The 19,569-nt window shown below is 46.9% G+C and overlaps 1 protein-coding gene across 1 annotated transcript in view; it reads right to left on the reverse strand.

Moving 5' to 3' along the window:
- gpr37b (G protein-coupled receptor 37b) overlaps positions 1-14,604 on the reverse strand; it is a gene marked incomplete at both ends in the record, with an annotated part of 102,228 nt that extends 87,624 nt beyond the window's left edge. Inside the window, 2 exons of the mRNA XM_080538360.1 lie at positions 13,439-13,674; positions 13,787-14,604. Of these exons, the coding sequence (XP_080394486.1) occupies positions 13,439-13,674; positions 13,787-14,604 (1,054 nt within the window). The remainder of the gene's footprint in view (positions 1-13,438; positions 13,675-13,786) is intronic.
- Between the last annotated feature and the right edge of the window lie 4,965 nt (positions 14,605-19,569).

Consider the following 19,569-nt stretch of genomic DNA (forward strand, 5'->3'; position numbering starts at 1 on the left):
TAGGACGCTCTCAGTAGCTTCATCTCTAATTCACTGGTCCTGTCATGCCCTCCACTTCCAGTTAGCCTGTAGCACTCTCTCTCTCTTCCTCTCACCCTCCCTCCCTCCCTCCCTGATTACAGGAGTGGAGTCAGGTGTGCGGGTGTCAGGTCACCAGCTGGTTCGTCATTAGCCCTGCCCGGTCCAGACGTCACCACGCTGTATATCAAACCAAGTTATTCTTATTCTTATTATTATAATAATGGAGCCTGTGGAGACTTTCAGCATGTTTTTTTACTCGCTAATGTTGGCTGTTCTAATACATGTAAGAGATGAAGGCCTGGCCACATTGAGCTGTCATTAGACCTTAACTAAAGTAATTTTTCTCACCGGGCCGAGAGGTTCCTCTTGTTCTCTCACAGCTGCGTGTGTGCTGCGGAACCGGGTAAGGAGGTTTAGAAATGTAGTCCTGAGTGTTCCTGTAACAAAGCCTAATAGGGGCTGCGCGACCTAGGACGCTCTCAGTAGCTTCATCTCTAATTCACTGGTCCTGTCATGCCCTCCACTTCCGGTTAGCCTGTAGCACTCTCTCTCTCTCTCTCTTCCTCCTTGATTACAGGAGTGGAGTCAGGTGTGCGGGTGTCAGGTTACCAGCTGGTTCGTCATTAGCCCTGCCCGGTCCAGACGTCACCACGCTGCCAGATCACAGCCTCAGTGTCACTGTTAAGTCGCGCTGCCAGCCTTTACTTCATACCGGTCCGTCAGTCTACCCGGTATACTAATTCCTGTTTCCCTGTGCCTGCAGTTGACCAGCTTGCCTGCCTGCCCTACCTGCCAGCCCTGTCTACCTGCCTTACCTGCCCCACCTGCTCTGTCTACCTGCACCACCTGCCCTGTCCACCTGCCTGTCCACCTGCCCTGTCCACCTGCCTGTCCACCTGCCCTGTCCACCTGCCCTGTCCACCTGCCTGTCCGCCTGCCTGCCATCGGAACTCTGCTCAGCCTTGGTCCCCCTCATCCACTAACCTAAGTCACCCTACCTACAATACCTGTCTACAATAAATACACCTATCCTTTGGGTTTTACCACCACCATCTGTCTACCTCTCTGTGTTCTGCATTTGAGTTCACTAGCCTTGATCCTGCTGTTCTTGATGCTGCTGTTCTTGATGATGCTGCTGCTCTGGCTTCATCCCTTTAAACAAAGGCAGCCTGGCACAAGCATCATTTTTAGCTCTTCCCTGGCCTCTATGAATGTTGCAGACAGAGAGACAGAGGCACACACACACACACAAAAGAGAGAGAGAGAGAGAGAGAGAGAGAGAGAGAGAGAGAGAGAGAGAGAGAGAGAGAGAGAGAGAGAGCTCCTATCGGTAGGTTTGGCCTCACTCCTGAGGAGCAGCCCTGCAGCTGACTGACCTAGAGGGTGATCATCTCTGTCACTGTCACTGCATCTCATCTACAGACCTTCACACACACACACACACACACACACACACACACACACACACACACACAACCCACTAGGGAGAACCACACAACCGCACACACACAAACGCACAAGGCCACACACACATACAGTGAGAGCCCCAGAGTCATTCACTTCTGCCTGGCTGCTCTGAGGCCCTCTCTGTCCCCTCTCTCGTCTCTCTCTCTGGTTGAGGGATGGATGGAAGGGCTGGAGGCCATGGAGAGATGAGGTGATGAGAAAACAACACTGAGGAGGAGAGAAGAGTGAATGATGCTGCCAGACAAGAGGCACAAACTGAGCAAACAACAGAGAGAAAGGGAGGTCAGTGAGGGACTCTTAATGTTCTATCAGAGAGAGAGGGAGAGAGGGAGAGAGAGAGAGAGAGAGAGAGAGAGAGAGAGAGAGAGAGAGAGAGAGAGAGAGAGAGAGAGAGAGAGAGAGAGAAAGAGGAGGTTTGGTAAGCATGTGCTCATTAAAACACAAAACAACAACAACAATACAACAACATAAGACCCCCGGGGGTCATCTTCCCATCAAACCCACACCAGATCAGGATGCTTAACACAGAGTTATTTTCAGTGTATATAGCCATAATCCCTCTGCCCCCTCCCTCCCCCCTCACTCCATTTTCTTTCTCTCCCTCCCTCACTCCACCCCGCATCTCTCAATCTTCTCAGCCTCAATCCCTCTTCATTCCCCCCCCCGCCCCATCCCTGAGAACCAGACACATACCGCCACCACCGGAAGAGCCATCTCTTACAGTGACGCCTGGGTCTCCAACACACACACACATTCAGAGCTGACGAATCCGACAGAAGAACTGAGCCTCCAACACACCCCTGGAGACAGCTTACACAACTCAAGTGTCAGTGTTGTTGAAGGGCCACAGGGAGCTGTGGGTGTCATGGGGGTTTTGATGGTGGCATGTGTTGTTCGAGACTATACCAGGCTTTTTGTGTTTTGTGTTTTTCCTTCTTTTATTTTTCTAAATTCTTTCATGTTTTATCAGACACCAAAATGAACACCAACGCGACTTACGACAAGTACTATTTAGACTATTTGTCTGAATGAAGTGAATCATCTATACATCAGTCATCTTAGGGGTGGCTGTGGTGCAGGAGGTACCCCGGCTGGCCACATGTCGAGGTGTCCTTGGGCAAGACACTGAACCCCCAAATTGCTCCGAATGAGCGGGCCGGCGCCGTGCATGGTAGCTTGCCGTGATTGGTATTTGAATGGGTGAATGCGCTTTGGAATAAGGCGCTATAAGTCAAGTTCTCCCAGACCAGACTCGGCAAACCATGTCATTATGGACCTCGCTTTGTGTATGGGGGCATTGTCATGCTGAAACTGGAAAGGGCCTTCCCCAAACTCTTGCCACACAATTGGAAGCATACAATCCTCTTGAATCGCATTGTATGCTGTAGCATTAAGACTTCCCTTCACTGGAACTCTAGCCTAGCCCAAACCATGAAAACAGCCCCAGACGATAATTGTGTCCACATACTTTTGTGTGTATACCAGTAGAGGAACTATACAGAGGGGTTCTGGGGTGTGAAGAGGTCTTTAGGAGAGACAGTAGAGATGTAGCCTGAAGAGATGGATCTTCAGTCTAGGGCGATGACTCTGTAGTCAATTTAAGCCTGCAGGAGAGCACTTTAACTCTGTATGGAAGAGGTATGGAGCATGACGTGCTAATTAAAAAGACAAACAACAACAGTCGCAACAACAACATAAAATACCTCCTGACATGCGGGGTGGGGGGGGCTGGGCTTCATCTCTCTCATTATATATAGATAGCATTGAATTATTATAATACTGGAGAGAGAGAGAGAGAGAGAGAAAGAGAGGAGAGTGCTCTTCTGCTTGCCTATACAACCCTAGCCTCCTCTTCCTCCCCCCACAGCTTATTATTTCCACGGACATTTACAAGAGATTTAGAAATCATGTAGACATCTAATCTATGCACACAATAATTAATATTGTTGAATCATACTCAAGGACTTAAAGCAGCCAGAGAGGAACACGTCAATCTGACAAGGCTGCATTACAAACAGTTCGAGATAATATCACCAGACAGAAAACTCGCGGAATGAAATTGTGAAAATGAAATGAATTTTGACAATGCAAAGAATGTCTAAGAGAATAGTGCACAATGCAATCAGGCTGTGTCCACACGGAACAGCAATCTTACTCCAAGGATCTATTCAATTTCAGCAAAAAAACTACAGAACAGCCACGACTCGCATTCCAGCGCTGGTGACACACCATTCTGATACACTTGACAACTTATAAACATATTAAATATTATTAAGAAATGTGATAGTCCCAAATTCAGTTATAGTGTTGATTATGTGTGTAACTGGAAGTGACATGGTGGAGGTTGCATAAGGAGAACATTTTCGGATTAATTTCAGATAAGCTGCTCAACACAGGTATCCGCCGTGGGTAAAAGCTTAATTCTGTTGAATTCTGCCACGTAGCTCCAATCTGTCCTTGAAATGCGATTGTTTTGGCTCCCCACCAAGACAGCATGTTCCCTATTTCCGAGTAGACAACCCCAGTAAATGGCATACCTAGAGCAGACCAGTTATCCAAAATAAAATTAAAAAAAACTAAGCTGAGAAATGTGAGCGGGTGCTCATTGGAAGATAATCTCCCAAATTGAACATGGAGGATACAGGGTGATTGACTGACATTGAAATGGTCATTTCGAAGCAGAGGTTGGCATGAAAGATGTATAGACTACTGCATGATTAGAATATGCTTTGCTACACCACCAAACAACGATGATGGTGCCAAAATGGCAGTTGACGCCGACATTAAATGATCAGTTTAAGGAGCCAAACAGAACAGGAGTAAGACATTTAAATAAAGATGTGATTCTCAACGCCCTGTCTACAGATCGACATCATATTTCAGATCAGGGTTCAACGGGCGATGCTGTTGTAAAGTGATGGACTCCATTGTTGTGAACAGACACCCAATTGAATAGCTCTAAGATTGCTGTAATATCACCAGGGAGCAAAGCTTTCTCCTGTCTCACAGCAACAGACGCAGCTCACCCACTACCAGTAGCATACCAAGCAGTAGAGTACAGTACAGCAACTCCATAGGCGCCAGGCTCTTTCATCTCTGGGATGAATATTGCAGTACTAAGTAGCACGCCGTGGGCTACACTTTGCCGCCATTTCTAACCCACCCTGATGGGACTCTTAGCCCCTCAAAATGTATGCTAGTTTTGGGATATTTGGAAAGGAACCCAGCCTCTGGCGCTTCCTGTTGGGACTCAATAGACCAGAGTGCCACAAGGGGGCAGACCACAGATGTTGTGTGTTCAAAATGTAAACACGACGCAGGAGGGAGTGAGAATGACGCCGTTTTCCCATTGAGAGGGGACATCCGGGATCGGGTCAGAACCAGATTGCTGGCCGGGCCTCTCTAACCTCTAGGCTACCTGCCGCCCCACTATAATCATTTGGTAAAAGCATTTTTCTCGTAAGTTGGCTGGTGGAGGGAGTGATTGAAGGACGGGCTCGTTATAAAACACACGTGTTTGGTGGAATGGAGGCTGGTGGAGGGAGAAATTGGAAAATGGGCTTGTTGTAATGCATGGAATGGAGTAAGGAACGGTATCATGCATGGAATGGAATGAGCCAGTCCTCCGATTTGTATCTCAATTTCTATCTCCGACAGCCTCCCCTGGTTTGCTACCATCCCGGATTCCCTTCTGTGCAAAATGCTGTAAAAACTAATTTAGTCAGCACATAAATGATACAGTGGGATAAGATACTGTGTGTGAAGTTCAAAGTCAGCGGCAAACATTCAGTACAATAATAGAACTCACAGGCTTAGTAGAACAGGAAGCATTCTTGCACCATTTCACTCTCCACCGTTGGAGCACCCCCTGTAAAATGGTTGAGACCAATCCAACCAGGGCATTGAGCCTGTTCAGCTCTATAAGTGGCTTTACCGTGGCTGTGTAGGGGTTTAAAAAGCAGAACGTGGCAGAACACCAACATAACCGTGTGTACAGTAATCTCTCCTGTGTGGATGAGGGTGTGTGTGTGGGTGTGAAGACAGGCAAAGAGCAGATAAACATGTTAGAACAAGGGATGTATTGTCAACCTCCTGAGGGAGAATGATGGCAGAGAGGGGCATCCTATAACTAACTAACACACACACACACACACACACACACACACACGCCTTCTCCCATGTACATCACGTGGAACATTCCAGGAAGCACGCTGGCACCACATTTGCATAATCTGTGGCGAGGCTGACAAAGGCCCCCCGAAAATAGTCCCTGAAAGACCCCATCATCCCTCCACTGTGGCGCCAGAGGAGCGTTGGTGGGGCCATTGTGGAGCCATTGTGTTTCCTCAGTGCCGAGGAGGGGGGGGGGGGGGGGGGCGCAGAGAAGGAGGCCTGTAGGTTGTTCCTTAAACAGGGAGGAGTTTACATAACACAGAGCTAGAACCAACTCCCTCACGCTACTCACTCGACTCAGTCCATTGACTTTTGTATCCGTATAACGTATTGCACATCCATAAGGAGGGTTTAGAGAGACTTAACAGTTGCTTTGTTAACAGATGCTACAGTACCAGCCCCGCTGTTGTGCTAAGCAAAAGGTCCATATATAAGGGAGGCATAATTCAAGACCAATAGGCTGCATCTGTCTGACGGGAAGGAGTTTTTTTCGTTGTGACCGAATGTTTCTCACAGAATCGAGACCAGGAAGGAAGGGTCAGATGCGTCATAAAACCAGAACTTATTACGCCCACTGGGCGGCAGATTTAGAACGGAATTGAATTGAAATATGGCTCCCAGGGACGGAGTTAGGTCGAGGGTTTCTAACACCTTTCCTTCTTTTTGGCTTCCTTGATAGTTATCTCAGCTCAGGGAGACGGGTAGCCACAGGTTAGTCCAGTACTGAGCCCCCCATCTCTGAATCCAAGAGAAAAGAGCAGATAAAAGTGCCATCTAAATCAACACAGACAACTACTATTGGGGAAAAAGACATTGAATTGCATGGGGTGATCTACAAGGGCTATTCCCCATTTGGAAAAGCGCATTAAACATAGGCCCTACTTTTTAACGGGAGGAGTGATAAAATACACAGCAGAGGTAGCAGGAGATGAATCCTTCTGCAGGACTTTTCTTGCCTCTCTATCTCCAAATTACTGCGTGCGGAGCCGAGGGTGGGAGAGAAATGGAAAAGGGAATTAATTGCCCCATGATGCAGGAACGGCTCTGCTCGGAACAGAGAGGGAACATCGAGGTAAGACAAAACTGGAAGAATGAGAGAAAGAGAGAGAGAGAGAGAGAGAGAAAGAGAGAGAGAGAGAGAGAGAGAGAGAGAGAGAGAGAGAGAGAGAGAGAGAGAGAGAGAGAGAGAGAGAGAGAGAGAGAGAGAACGGGTCTACCAGCCTGCTCACTACTGAAAGAGGAGAGAGATGATTACATTTGGTGGTGATTAAACAGTCATTAACGGTAAACTCTGGGTTATGACGTTGTAGCAAAAGACAGAGCGAGAGAGGACAAATTAATACCAAAAAGGCCTCTTCACATGGTGATAATTCACTCTTCATTTTAATCTTCTAAATAACAGTAATTCATAAAGGGTTGCTTGAAGTAGTAATCAAAACACATTTTTATATTTGTTTTTATAAAGAAAAAAGAAACAGACTCAAATGAAATACCTGTCCAAACAAGTACTTTCAATTACACATCACACTGAGCTCTCTACTCTTCAATTGGATTTCAATCTGAATATTGACTTGGCCAGTCAAGATCTTTGCACTTTCTGGGCCTGCGTTTGGCCATTGCAGTATACATAGTATATATATTTGTATTCATTGTCTTACTGTATGATGAAGCGCCGTCCAATGACTTTGGAGGCATTTGCTTGTACTCGAGCAGACAATATGTTTCTATACTTTTCAGAATACATTCGGCTGCTGCAGTGACATTATCAATTAAGACATGTTAGCCAGCCATACCATAAATGGCATGATTATGAACTCATACAACTCATACTGAACTCATACTCTTTTTATCGTTCATCCATTCCCACTAAGGTAGGCCGTAGGTACAATTATATTGAAAGTGTAGGCCATAGAAAATGGTAAGAACAAAATCCTACACACAGTACATTTGGATAATGCTCTCTGACAGAAAAGCAGAATAGAATAGCATTGTTTGTTCTCCACAAGGTGAAATCCCGACCACATTCTTGTACACAAAGAAAGCCATGTTCGGTCGCATTCGTCGCTTTTCCTATATCTTGTGTTCTGCTTTTTGTATGAAGCCATATTCATATTCAAATTAACCATGACGGCCTGTTGCTTAACAATAAAGGCATCGAAGGCCGTCTTATAGAGCCTCCAACAAACCTCCCAGCGAACCAAAGAGCCGAACGGAAAGGCGGCAGTGAGAGAGAGTGAGAGGAGAAACCGGAGCAAACACAACACTTGCATTCACTCATTACTAAGGAGGCCACGTAGGCTAACATTAACTAGCGGTAAGTAATTAAGTAGTGGAAAATACTGTTATAGTATAACACACCTGCCAAAACGACACGCCTTGGGGTGAAGTACATGTACACAAGGTACCGCATGACTTCCCCCCTGAGTCACCGTGGCAACACTTGTCACCATGGGATGTGGTTATATAATCAGACCCCCACAAGGCAGGCAGCGAACGGATGTCCCGGCAGCCAAGAGCAGAGGTAATATTCTGCTGCTCCACGGGGGGCGGCTGAGAGCCTTTCATACAGCAAGTAGAGCATCACTGAGCAGACTGTCACCTGGCGCTGCTCGCCCCCACTGTGAACCCACACACACACACACACATGCTTGTGCGCACACACACACACACACACACGGATGCTTGTGCACACACACACTCATGCACACGCACAGGCACACACATACGCACACACAGACACAAGGATGCTTGTGCACACACCAACGCACACACGCACGCACAGGCACACACACACGCACACACAGACACAAGGATGCTTGTGCACACACACACCCTCATGCACACACACACACACACACACACACACACACACACACACACAGATGCTTGTGCACACACACACACTCATGCACACACATACGCACACACAGACACAAGGATGCTTGTGTACACACACACGCACACCCTCATGCACACACGCACGCACAGGCACACGCACACGCACACACACACACAGAGTACCATAACCATCAGGGCACAGTACAAGAGAGGCTGATTTAGAGAGCGTCTCTTCTCTCTCAGCCTCCACAATGGCCCTGATGAGGATGTGAGAAAAAAAACTGCTGATTCACCCCCAGGATGAGTGCAGCCTCAGTGTCTGTACACCACCGCTCTCTGTTCCTCATCCCTCCGCAGAGTTCTACATACCGCTGGGTTTCTGGGCTGGAGAGGAGCCCCTCGGTGGCCTATCATCACGACGTGAGCAGATATTCACGGCGAAAGCACTTCTGTTGGCTACACCTCACTACACCCACCCCACTACACCCTCGACGGGAGACAAGGGATCAACAGGGAGGCAGAATACAACAGGATGATTATTATTAGATGCAACGTGTGCTCCGGACAGATGGTGGAGAGAATTAAATATACACACACACTTTACACCGTTCCCTGTGCCCCCCCGCTGAAACCAGAGACAAGCTGAAAATAAAGTGCTTTCCAACTTTTGCGTATTGCGGAAAAGTTAGGCCTTTTTCTTCCTTTTTTTTTTCTTCTTCCTTCCTTTTTTCCCCCTTTTTTTTTTTACACCATACTGCAAAAAAAGGAAAATCTATGTTTGGAAAGGATTCATTGGAGGGAAACAGAGAAACAACAACTTGCAGCTCGTATCAAGGAAAGGAGCTCGGATTGAATATCTGCACAGACCTCTCGGAGAGCAAAACAGTCCCATCCCCCGCAGTCATGGACTTGGACCGGCCCATCTAACCTTCCTGCCAATCACGCTTGGCAGCCCTGGCAACCAGGGACCAATGAGGAGCCAGTGCCAAGGCTGGGAACGAGCTACACTGCCAGGGCCAAGGGGACACATGCTAGTGAGGGCATCTGGCAGGAGAAACAGTGAGGAGAGAGAGGGAGAGAGACGCAACACGCCTTCTGCAATTTGTGCTGAGTGGAGATTGGAAGTCATTTCATGCATCTCTCATTTCTCAACAGCTCATCCTCGTAAACAACACTGCTAATGAGACCTCGCTATTTACATTTCAATGCCCCGGCGCTGATTGCTGAAGCGGGGCACATCTAGCCAACGAGGGACCTCCGCTAACTTCGGAGGGGAGCCTGAGGCACAGAGGACCAGCATCCCGACTGGTTCAAAACCTAAAACTGACCACAACCTTCAAGTTTCAAGTTTATTGTTACGTCACAATACCCAAGTGTAAGAGAGTACAATTATTAGGCTGCGGTTCCTGACATTGCAGCACAATACATAAGGCAATAGGCATAATACAAGACAAAAGTGACAGTAGTACCTCACCTCAATAATAACCTCATCTCATTTGAAGTCATGTCAACCACATGGCTAAAACTGCCTTCCTCTACCTGAGGGATGTTGCCTGTGTCATCCTCATCCATGCGTTTGTTAGGCTGGACCCTGGCTGGACTACAGCAACAGTGTTGTATTTTGGGCCACCAACCGAGCCCTGAACAGACTCAACAGTCTTCAACAGACTCAACAGAGCAGTGGAGTGGAAAAGGGGTTTACACCCTATCTGACATCACTGTAGGTAATGAATTTAGATCATTTCAAGACCTGCAATCTCACTTTAATTTACCTGGCACCTCTTTCTTTTTCTACCTCCAGCTCCGCAGTGCCCTACGGGCATACGGAGTCCCCTGGGGAGAAGACTTGAAGGTACATCCCATCCACAAAATGTTTGTTGGTAAACCTACCACAGCCTTAGTCTCTAACCTTTACACACTTATGATCAAATGTGCAGATATCCCTCTACAAATTAACTTGCGTTGGAGCCATGACCTTTCTATCTCACCATCTACAATCAATTGGACTACGGTTTGGACTAAGATCAACTTAGCATCTCGCAACCCCAATCATCAGATGATTCACTATAACTTTGCACACAGGCTATACTGTACACCCCGCAAACTTTTTTTGATGAAATTAACACCCTCGCCAAACTGTCAGTTATGCTCATTAAACACAACAGGAACTTTCATCCATATGGTGTGGGATTGCCCTGGTGTTAAATCATTCTGGGGTATGGCCATCAATAAGATGTCTGAGTTTCTTGGGTCCTCTATCCCCTGCTCCCCAATAATTCTACTACTGAATGATTTTACCAGTTTAAATTGATCAATGATGCACCAACGCTGGCTTCTGGTAGGCCTCACAGCCGCCAAAAAACTGGTAGCTCAGAGGTGGAAAGACCCCCATGACTTGTCCTATCAGCATTGGTTAAACACTGTGTTAGATCTAGCCAAACTAGAAAGGTCCGTGGCCAGCATGCATGGCGCTCAAGAAAAGAATATTAGTTTATGGACTTCCTTTATAGAATGTATGCAGAGGTGATATGCATAACTTATGGTTATTCCACTAGTATGATATTATTATTTTTTTTCTCTTTTTCCTTCTCTTCCATTTTCCTTTCTTTATTCTCTTCTTTCAAAGGCCATTCATTATGTTTATAACATTATAGTACTAAAATACTATTATAATAATCTTAAATAGGCTACTATTAATAATTGTAATGGTGTGGGTATTGATATTTTAATATTATAGTATTTAATGTTTTATGTTTATCCTATTATGTTTATTTATTTTATTTGGTGGCATTTATGTTGAGCTGGTTTAAATCCTTCTTGAGGGTTTTTGGGCGGAGTAAGACCTTGGTGTGGGAGGGTGGGTAGGGGGAATGTATGCAGGTATAATGTTGTGTATTTTGGTAATTGTTTTGTCATTGTCCTTTGTGTGTTTGTACATAAAATACAAATAAAAAAATTATCACAAAAAAACAGACTCAACAGAGCCCTCAACAGACTCAACAGTCCTCAACAGACTCAACAGAGCCCTCAACAGACTTAAGTCCTCAACAGACTTAAGTCCTCGACAGAGTCTTCAACAGTCCTCAACAGAGTCTTCAACAGTCCTCAACAGACTCAACAGAGCCCTCAACAGAGTCTTCAACAGTCCTCAACAGACTCGAAAATGTCCAGAACCCAGTTGCTCGACTAAATCACAAACAATCACAATTGTGTACATGAGGGTTACGATATGTGGTCGACTGGGGGTTCGACCCACAGGTGTCTCACATGGAACACCGTACATGCGCCTTAAGCTAAAACCTAAGCATTCGCTAACTCTGGGAGCTAATACATGTTTTCAGGGTCTTAGGCGAGGTTTACATGAGTGGTTCTGAACTAGAATGCTTGTATTAGGGTTAGGCTATTTTTACGTTCCTATCCAAACAACCACAATTGTTAATTGTTAATTTTATTTATAATGCGCCCCCCATCCAACTTTTACATCGGCCCGGGGCGCAGCCCGGGTAAAGGAACAGATAAAGACAAAGACAAGGAACACAGAAAGCAATCAGACACAGACGACTTAAACGTAAATCTCAGGCATACAATTCACAACAAATAGGGAGTAGACTTAGGGAATATCATTTAGGAAGAGGTGGGTTTTTAACTTGGCTCTAAAGGAGTCCAGAGTGGGGGCAAACTTGATGGCAGAAGGGAGCGCGTTCCACAGGGTCGGTGCTATCACCGCAAAGGCACGGTCAACCTTCCTCTTGAGGTTGGTACGTGGGACCCTCAGGCTGAGTTGGGCGTCGGACCTGAGTCTGGGTCTAGGCCTTGAGGAGGTAGACTGGTCCAGGAGGTCCTTGATGTAGGGTGGGGCGAGACTGTTGAGAGCTTTAAAAACAAAGGTGCAGATTTTGAACTTCACTCTCTTCTTCACTGGGAGCCAGTGAAGGGAGATGAGGACAGGGGAGATGTGGTCCCTCATGTTGGTGCCTGACACCAGCCTGGCAGCGGCATTTTGGACTACCTGCAGGCGGTAGATGGTCTTATCAGGAAGTCCAGCATAGAGTGAGTTGCAGTAGTCGAGCCTAGATGAGATTAGCATGAGGACGACCCTCCTCAGGTCGCTGGGGGTGAGGAAGGACTTGATCTTGGCTATGATGCGTAGTTGGTAGAAACATGCCTTCACGACGGAGTTCACTTGTCGGTCAAGGTTAAGCTCGGAGTCAAAGATGACAGAGGTTCTTGACATGTGGTCTGACAAGGGTGGACAGGCTTCCCATGTTGGTGCTGAGCTGAGTGATGGCGGTGGTGTTGCCGATGAGGAGGATTTCCCCCTTGCTCTCATTCAGCTGTAGGAAGCTCTGGGCCATCCACTCCTTCACATCGCGGAGGCAGTCCATCAGGCGCTTCAGATCGGCGGGGTCGTCAGTGTTGATTGACAGGTAGAGCTGGGTGTCGTCCGCATAGCAGTGGAATGAGATCTTGTAGCGTTGAGGGATTAGACATAGGGGGAGCATGTAGAGGGAGAACAAGATGGGACCGAGGATGGAGCCCTGAGGGACCCCACAGGTGAGGTTGGCTTGTCTGGAGGAGCTGTCTGCTATGTGGACGGCGTGGATTCTATTGCTGAGGTAGGACTTGAACCACGACAAAGCGGTGTCGGTGATGCCAACCTCCTGCTGGAGGCGATCGAGGAGGATGGCGTGGTCTATAGTGTCAAAAGCTGCGCTGAGGTCCAGGAGGACCAGGGCAGCACATTTCCTGGAGTCTGCGATGAGGAGGAGGTCGTTCCAAACCTTTAAAAGTGCCGACTCAGTGCTATGGCCAGGTCTGAAGCCAGACTGAAACTTCTCCAGGATGTTGTTCTGTTGGAGGTAGGGCCCCAGCTGGCTGAGGACAGCCTTTTCCAGGAGCTTGGACACGACTGGGAGCTTGGAAATAGGTCTGTAGTTACTGGGGTTGGAGGGGTCCAGGTTGGGTTTCTTAAGGAGAGGCTGGACCACTGCTTGTTTGAGGCTGGGCGGAACAATGCCAGTGGCCAGCGAGCTATTGATTATTGAGAGGATGTGTGGCCCTATCGTGTCGAACACCTCTTTGAGTAGGGGGGTAGGGATGGGGTCCAGAGACGATGAGGCCGGCTTCAGTGCAGCGGCCATCTTGGAGAGGGCTGGTAGAGTGAAAGGACAGAAGCTGGAGAAAGTGGATGAACATCCCAGTGTGACGGCTAAGTCCTTGGTGGAGTGCGGGATGTTTTTTCTGATGTTGGTGACTGTCAGAAAAAAATGATAAAAATTCCTCGCACTTAGCCGGGGATGGATCCTGGATGACGGTAGGGGGGGGGTGAACAACGGTGTTGATTGTCCTGAATAACACTCTGGGGTTGTATGAGTTGTTGGAGATGAGAGTGGCAAAGTACTTAGCCCTTTCAGTCTTTACCACCTTCTGATAGGTCCTCTGCTTTTCCTCGAGTGAGATGGTCAGCCTGTCCTTTTTCCACTTGCGTTCCGCCTGTCTCCACGCTCTTCTCTGAGATCTGATGGTGTCGTTGAGCCAAGCTGAGACCCTGGGTTTGGGCTTTTTCAGGGTAAGTGGGGCTATCGAGTCGAGGATGGAGCGACAGGAGGTGTTGAACATGGAAGTGAGTTCCTCTGGGTCAGATGGTGCCTCACCTGCCCTGATGTTTTGGGCGGCCATGAAAGCAGAGGAAAACCTTGGGGCTGTCTGGGCGTTAATGCATCGAGAGAGGCGAGCAGAGGATTGGGTAGCGGGAGGGATGGACAGAGATGAGGTGAACAGAACTGCCCTATGGTCACAGTCAGCATGGGCCAGCATGGTCTCCACGTCACTGATGGGGATGTTGACTGAGAGGACCAGATCTAATGTGTGTCCTCCACTGTGGGTGGGGCCAGAAACATGCTGAGTCAAACCAAATGACTCGATCAGGTCCAGGAATTCAGACTCGAAAGCCTGGGTGGGATTATCCACATGGATATTGAAATCCCCCACGATAAGCACCTTGTTATGGCTGGGAATGATTTCAGTAAGGAGATCAGAGAATTGGGATGTAAAATTCTTAGTTTCCTTAAAGGTCTTGCTGTCCGTCGGGCGGTAGATGATCATGATGAGGAGGGTTATGCCTACTTTCAGCAACTGAACCTCAAAACTGGAATAAGTATGACAGTTCAGCAGAGAACAGGTGTATTTGTCCTTATATAGGCAGGCCACGCCCCCTCCCGTCTTACCGCGTCTCGGGATGCTGTGGTACTTCCAGCCAGCTGGGCAGAGTTCGTTGAGAGTGGAATAATCCCCAGGAGTTTGCCACGTTTCTGTGATGAAAAAGAAAGAGAGATCTTGTTTGGATATAAATACACAATACAACCACACACTGGTTAAAAACATGTGTTAACCAACTGAAACAGTCTCTCCTGCAAACAAAGGTGATAGCACCACTGTGTAAAACAGATATACTTTCCCCAGTGGGTGTGGACCTTGGGCACACCGAAGCGAATAGAACACTGTTTGGCAAATCGGCTTTGTGTGTCGCTAAGTGCCAGCAATTATGGGGAATTATCCCTGCTGTGCACTGGCTGTGAGCTGGGGGCTGGAGAAAGAATTAGACACCTGGGAAAGATGGCAGGTTTTACACACACACTGGGTGGAGGGGGGGTGGATGGGACACTCATGATGGGGTTGTGGAGGAAAGGAGTGGTCAGGAGCGGAGGGGAGGGAGAGAGTAGGGAGAGAGGAGAGGAGGGGAGGTAAGGTAAGGTGAGGTGAGGGAGAGGAGAGGGGAGGGGAGGGGAGGAGATAGGAGATAGAGGTGGAGGGAGGAGAAGAGAGGAGGGGAGAGGAGAAAACAGGAGAGGGGAGGGGAGGGGAGGAGAAGAGAGGTGTACCAAGCCTTAGCCCCCTCTCATCAGGACCGCTGCTGGCCATGTGGGTGCCCTAAGGATTGGGGCATTGTTATGGTGCTTATTATAGTTGTGCTTCATCTTAGACGTAAATAATTCATCATTATGATTATTATGATGATCAATAGGCTGTTTTGGTGCCCCCTCAGGGCCCTTGGTGATGTGTGTGTACATGGGGGCGGTCCTGCGTACAGTATACTAGTCAACACAGACAGACAGACATGACAAAGTCTAATGACATCCCTTTAGTCGGGATGATGTAATGAGCTGTTACGCTAGCCATCTGCTACAGCAAATTGTTCTTTGACATCCATCACGCCTGTGATGAAATTCAGAGCAAGAAACAAGAGAAATGCTAATGGTAAGAGAGCAAGGCGATGTTTAATACATAGAGTATAAATGCTCCCTTGGCCTTACACCGGTTTGCACATTCATTTCTCTCCACAATGCAATTTGATGCAGTCTTCCTTTCAGCCAACACAGGTGTGTGTGTGTGTGTGTGTGTGTGTGTGTTTGTGTGTGTGACAGAGATAGAGGAGAGAGAGAGAGATCTAATTGATGTACAACGACAGGAGAAAATTGGTGTGTGTGTGAGTGTGTGGGTGTGTGTGTGAGTGTGTGTGTGTGACAGACAGAGAGGGAGAGAGACATGATGTTCAGATTATACCCATTGTAATTTATTACAGTACAATGGCAGAACAAAATTGGTGTGTGTGTGTGTGTGTGTGTGTGTGTGTGTGTGTGTGTGTGTGTGTGTGTGTGTTACTTCAGCATAATCACAATCCAAAACAATTTAGGCAATTATTTTATTTTTCAATGATATGATCCAGATATAATTACATTTAAATGTGATAACAATCCAACAATAAGACACATTTCTGAATAATGTTTGGTTGCCAGCATACTTGATTTTAAACTGTTTATACACACTCTATATCATTGCCATGGAAATGCTTCATTAATTGCATTTGAATATGATGATAACACAATCAAGCATAGCTCCTTCAGCAGAATGTTAAGAGTTTAGAATGTTTGGCTTGATTTCAATTCAGCTTCGGTGGCTACATCCTAACTATTTTAATTGGTAGTTCATTTAACTAATTTCAGCTATTTAAAAAAAAACATTAGCTATATCCAGGTGCTACCTGCTGCAGGGGAGGGAGGCAGGTGTGTATCCCATGCAGTCTTGGATTATATCTTGAGTAGAGTACCTCTCTCTCTGCTCAAAACACTGTACACTATTTGAAGTATTTGTACAGTAGTGCAGCCTCTGTGAAAGATTTGCATTCTAACCAGAAGTATTCTAAGAATTGATCATGACTTCATTCTCGACAGCCTGCCTCTCCTCAGCCTCACACACCAGTGCAGGCCCCTGGTCTCCCACCCTGACACCCCTGGCAGTACCAGGAGCAGAGGTTCAGACACAACATGACCATGCTCCAGTACCACTGCTATGAGATCACTATAACCTCTACAACCAGAACCTGTCTGAGCAAGGATACGTGTTGTCTGATCGGCATCTACAAGAGAATGATGTCCACAAGGTTTTGAGTGACCGCCAGAGCCAGAGAGGTTCGTTCAGCAGCATTGTGGAAGAGGTTATAGAGAAGGAAGATTAGATGGAGGTTGGTCCTCCAAGGAGCAGGAAGAGACTGCATGTGTGTGTGTGTGTGTGTGTGTGTGTGTGTGTGATGCATGCATGTGTGCGTGTGTGTGTGCGTGTTCCCCATCTTAGTAGGGAGCAGCTCTGGACCATCAAATAGAAATACAAAACCTTTCAAAATTCTCAGCACACTTATTGAGTTTCAGCCTGCACACACATTTCTGAACGATCGAATCAGGTGATAACACAGCACAGGGGCACACCGCCCCTCCATCTCGTCCTCTCTCTCTGGACTGCAGCCCGATGATAAGACCAGGAACCTCCATCACTCTCCTTTATTAGGTCAGTGGGCTCCAGCGGTATCGTGCGTTAAATAGTGAAATAAAATAAAATAAAAAATGAAAATCTTCCCTGACCAGAATCACAGATCACAGCTAGGCCCCGTTCTGAAATGAACCAAGGGATATGAAACCTCCCAGCTCCGCCTTAACAGGACTATCATCGACGGTAAACTGCCTTTAAGCGTGGATAAACGCGTCCTTATCCATGTCAGGACCACACTGGAAGATAAAAGCGCGGGGATTGCAGCCAACCATGGTAGTGGAAAAACTTCTGGTTCCATATATACACCCTTTGATTTGTACGCTGCAGGGTTCCATTCCTAGAGAGGCCTACCCCTCTGATCATTTAATTGAATAAAGATTAAAATAAGGTTGGGAAGTTCAATGGATAACACAGGAGGGGCCTCCAGGGCTTCATCGCTGGTCTCTTTCACCTCGTTGGTGCCGTGCTAAAGCACCCATACCGACAGAACAATGGCAGCTGTGTCTCAATTGGTACAGAACGACCAGCGCTAACAACGCTTATGTTGTGGATTCGATTCCTGCCAGGACCGTACATACTGAAAAATGTATTAACCTATTGCAATGTAAGGGTTTGGCTAAAAATGTCAGCTAAATAGCATACAGTATATTCTATTATTATTCTATGGAACTTTCGACCTAAGGGGGAGCTCTTGAGCTAGGTGTGTCACCTAAATAGACAGAAATATCATCAGGAAATTACCTAATTGGGCAGACAGGGGCACGCCTGCCCATACCCATGAGCACATCTTATTTAGCCAAAGTTTGTTAGCTTTAAACGAAGGACTGTGTGGTCTAATGAGATAAGAAATGGATTAAAATGATACGGTATCATTCATCTGGAACTGTCCGTAGCCAGAATCAATAGAGCCAAGCCCAACACCACAGCGATGTGAAAGGTTGCTATTATTGCTGTTAAGGACCTATTGACTAACTAAATGTATTGACATTTGATTGTATTAACCTCTTTTTGTTTGATTCCGATTTTTGTTTAACCCCAACCCTTGTGGAGGGAAGGGGGAGGACGGTGAGCGCAGGTGGGAGGGTTTAATAAGGGGAATACACACTTGTATGTTTTGTTTCACTACAACAACAAAAACCATGATATCATACGGTCAAGACTCAAAACCATGATATCATACGGTCAAGACTCAAAACCATGATATCATACGGTCAAGACTCAAAACCATGATATCATAGGGTCAAGACTCAAAACCATGATATCATAGGGTCAAGACTCAAAACCATGATATCATAGGGTCAAGACTCAAAACCATGATATCATACAGTCAAGACTCAAAACCATGATATCATACGGTCAAGATTCAAAACCATGATATCATACGGTCAAGATTCAAAACCATGATATCATACAGTCAAGATTCAAAACCATGATATCATACAGTCAAGACTCAAAACCATGATATCATAGGGTCAAGACTCAAAACCATGATATCATACAGTCAAGACTCAAAACCATGATATCATACGGTCAAGACTCAAAACCATGATATCATACAGTCAAGATCGGAGGAGGAGGAGAAGGGAGGAGGGAGAAGGGTGGCAGTCGGCGGGGGAAGACATCTCTCTCTTCCTCTCCACCCCTTTGCCCGCCTGCTTGCCAGCCAGCCTTGATCGGATCGGGGTGGTAAAAGTTTTTACAGCTGGCATACCTCATCATCACTGTCACAGCCTGGGACACAAATCTAACTCTGCTGTCACCTCCCACAGATCACTGACACTGATCCGTTCGGGGACTCTCAGCAAATCATATCGCCGACTCTTTCCACATTGTTAAAACATCTTGAAACGGCTTGAAAATATAGAAAAGAACATACCGTGGACACATCAACAGGATGGATGGTCATGCTGGAGGGAGAGTGTAGCTCACTGGGTGGATTTCACAGGCGATTGAACAAACAGGACTGGCTCAGGCGTCTCGTACGCACACACACACACACACACACATACACTCCCACACTTGACTTATGGATGTACGTATGCACACTCAGACCTCTCACACGCACATGCACACAGCACACACGCACACAGTAATTTGGTTTTTGTCCTGACTGAACCTCTTTCTCACTCGGGTCACTCTCCCCGTCAATTAAGCAAGATCACACGAAACCATGATATCATAGGGTCAAGACTCAAAACCACAGTGGTGTGCCGTCAGGGCCAGCAAGGCCTTCTCTGCTGGCCTAAA

This window comes from Nansenia antarctica (assembly GCF_963989245.1).
Source record: "Nansenia antarctica genome assembly, chromosome: 8".
Classification (NCBI taxonomy): Eukaryota; Metazoa; Chordata; class Actinopteri; order Argentiniformes; family Microstomatidae; genus Nansenia; species Nansenia antarctica.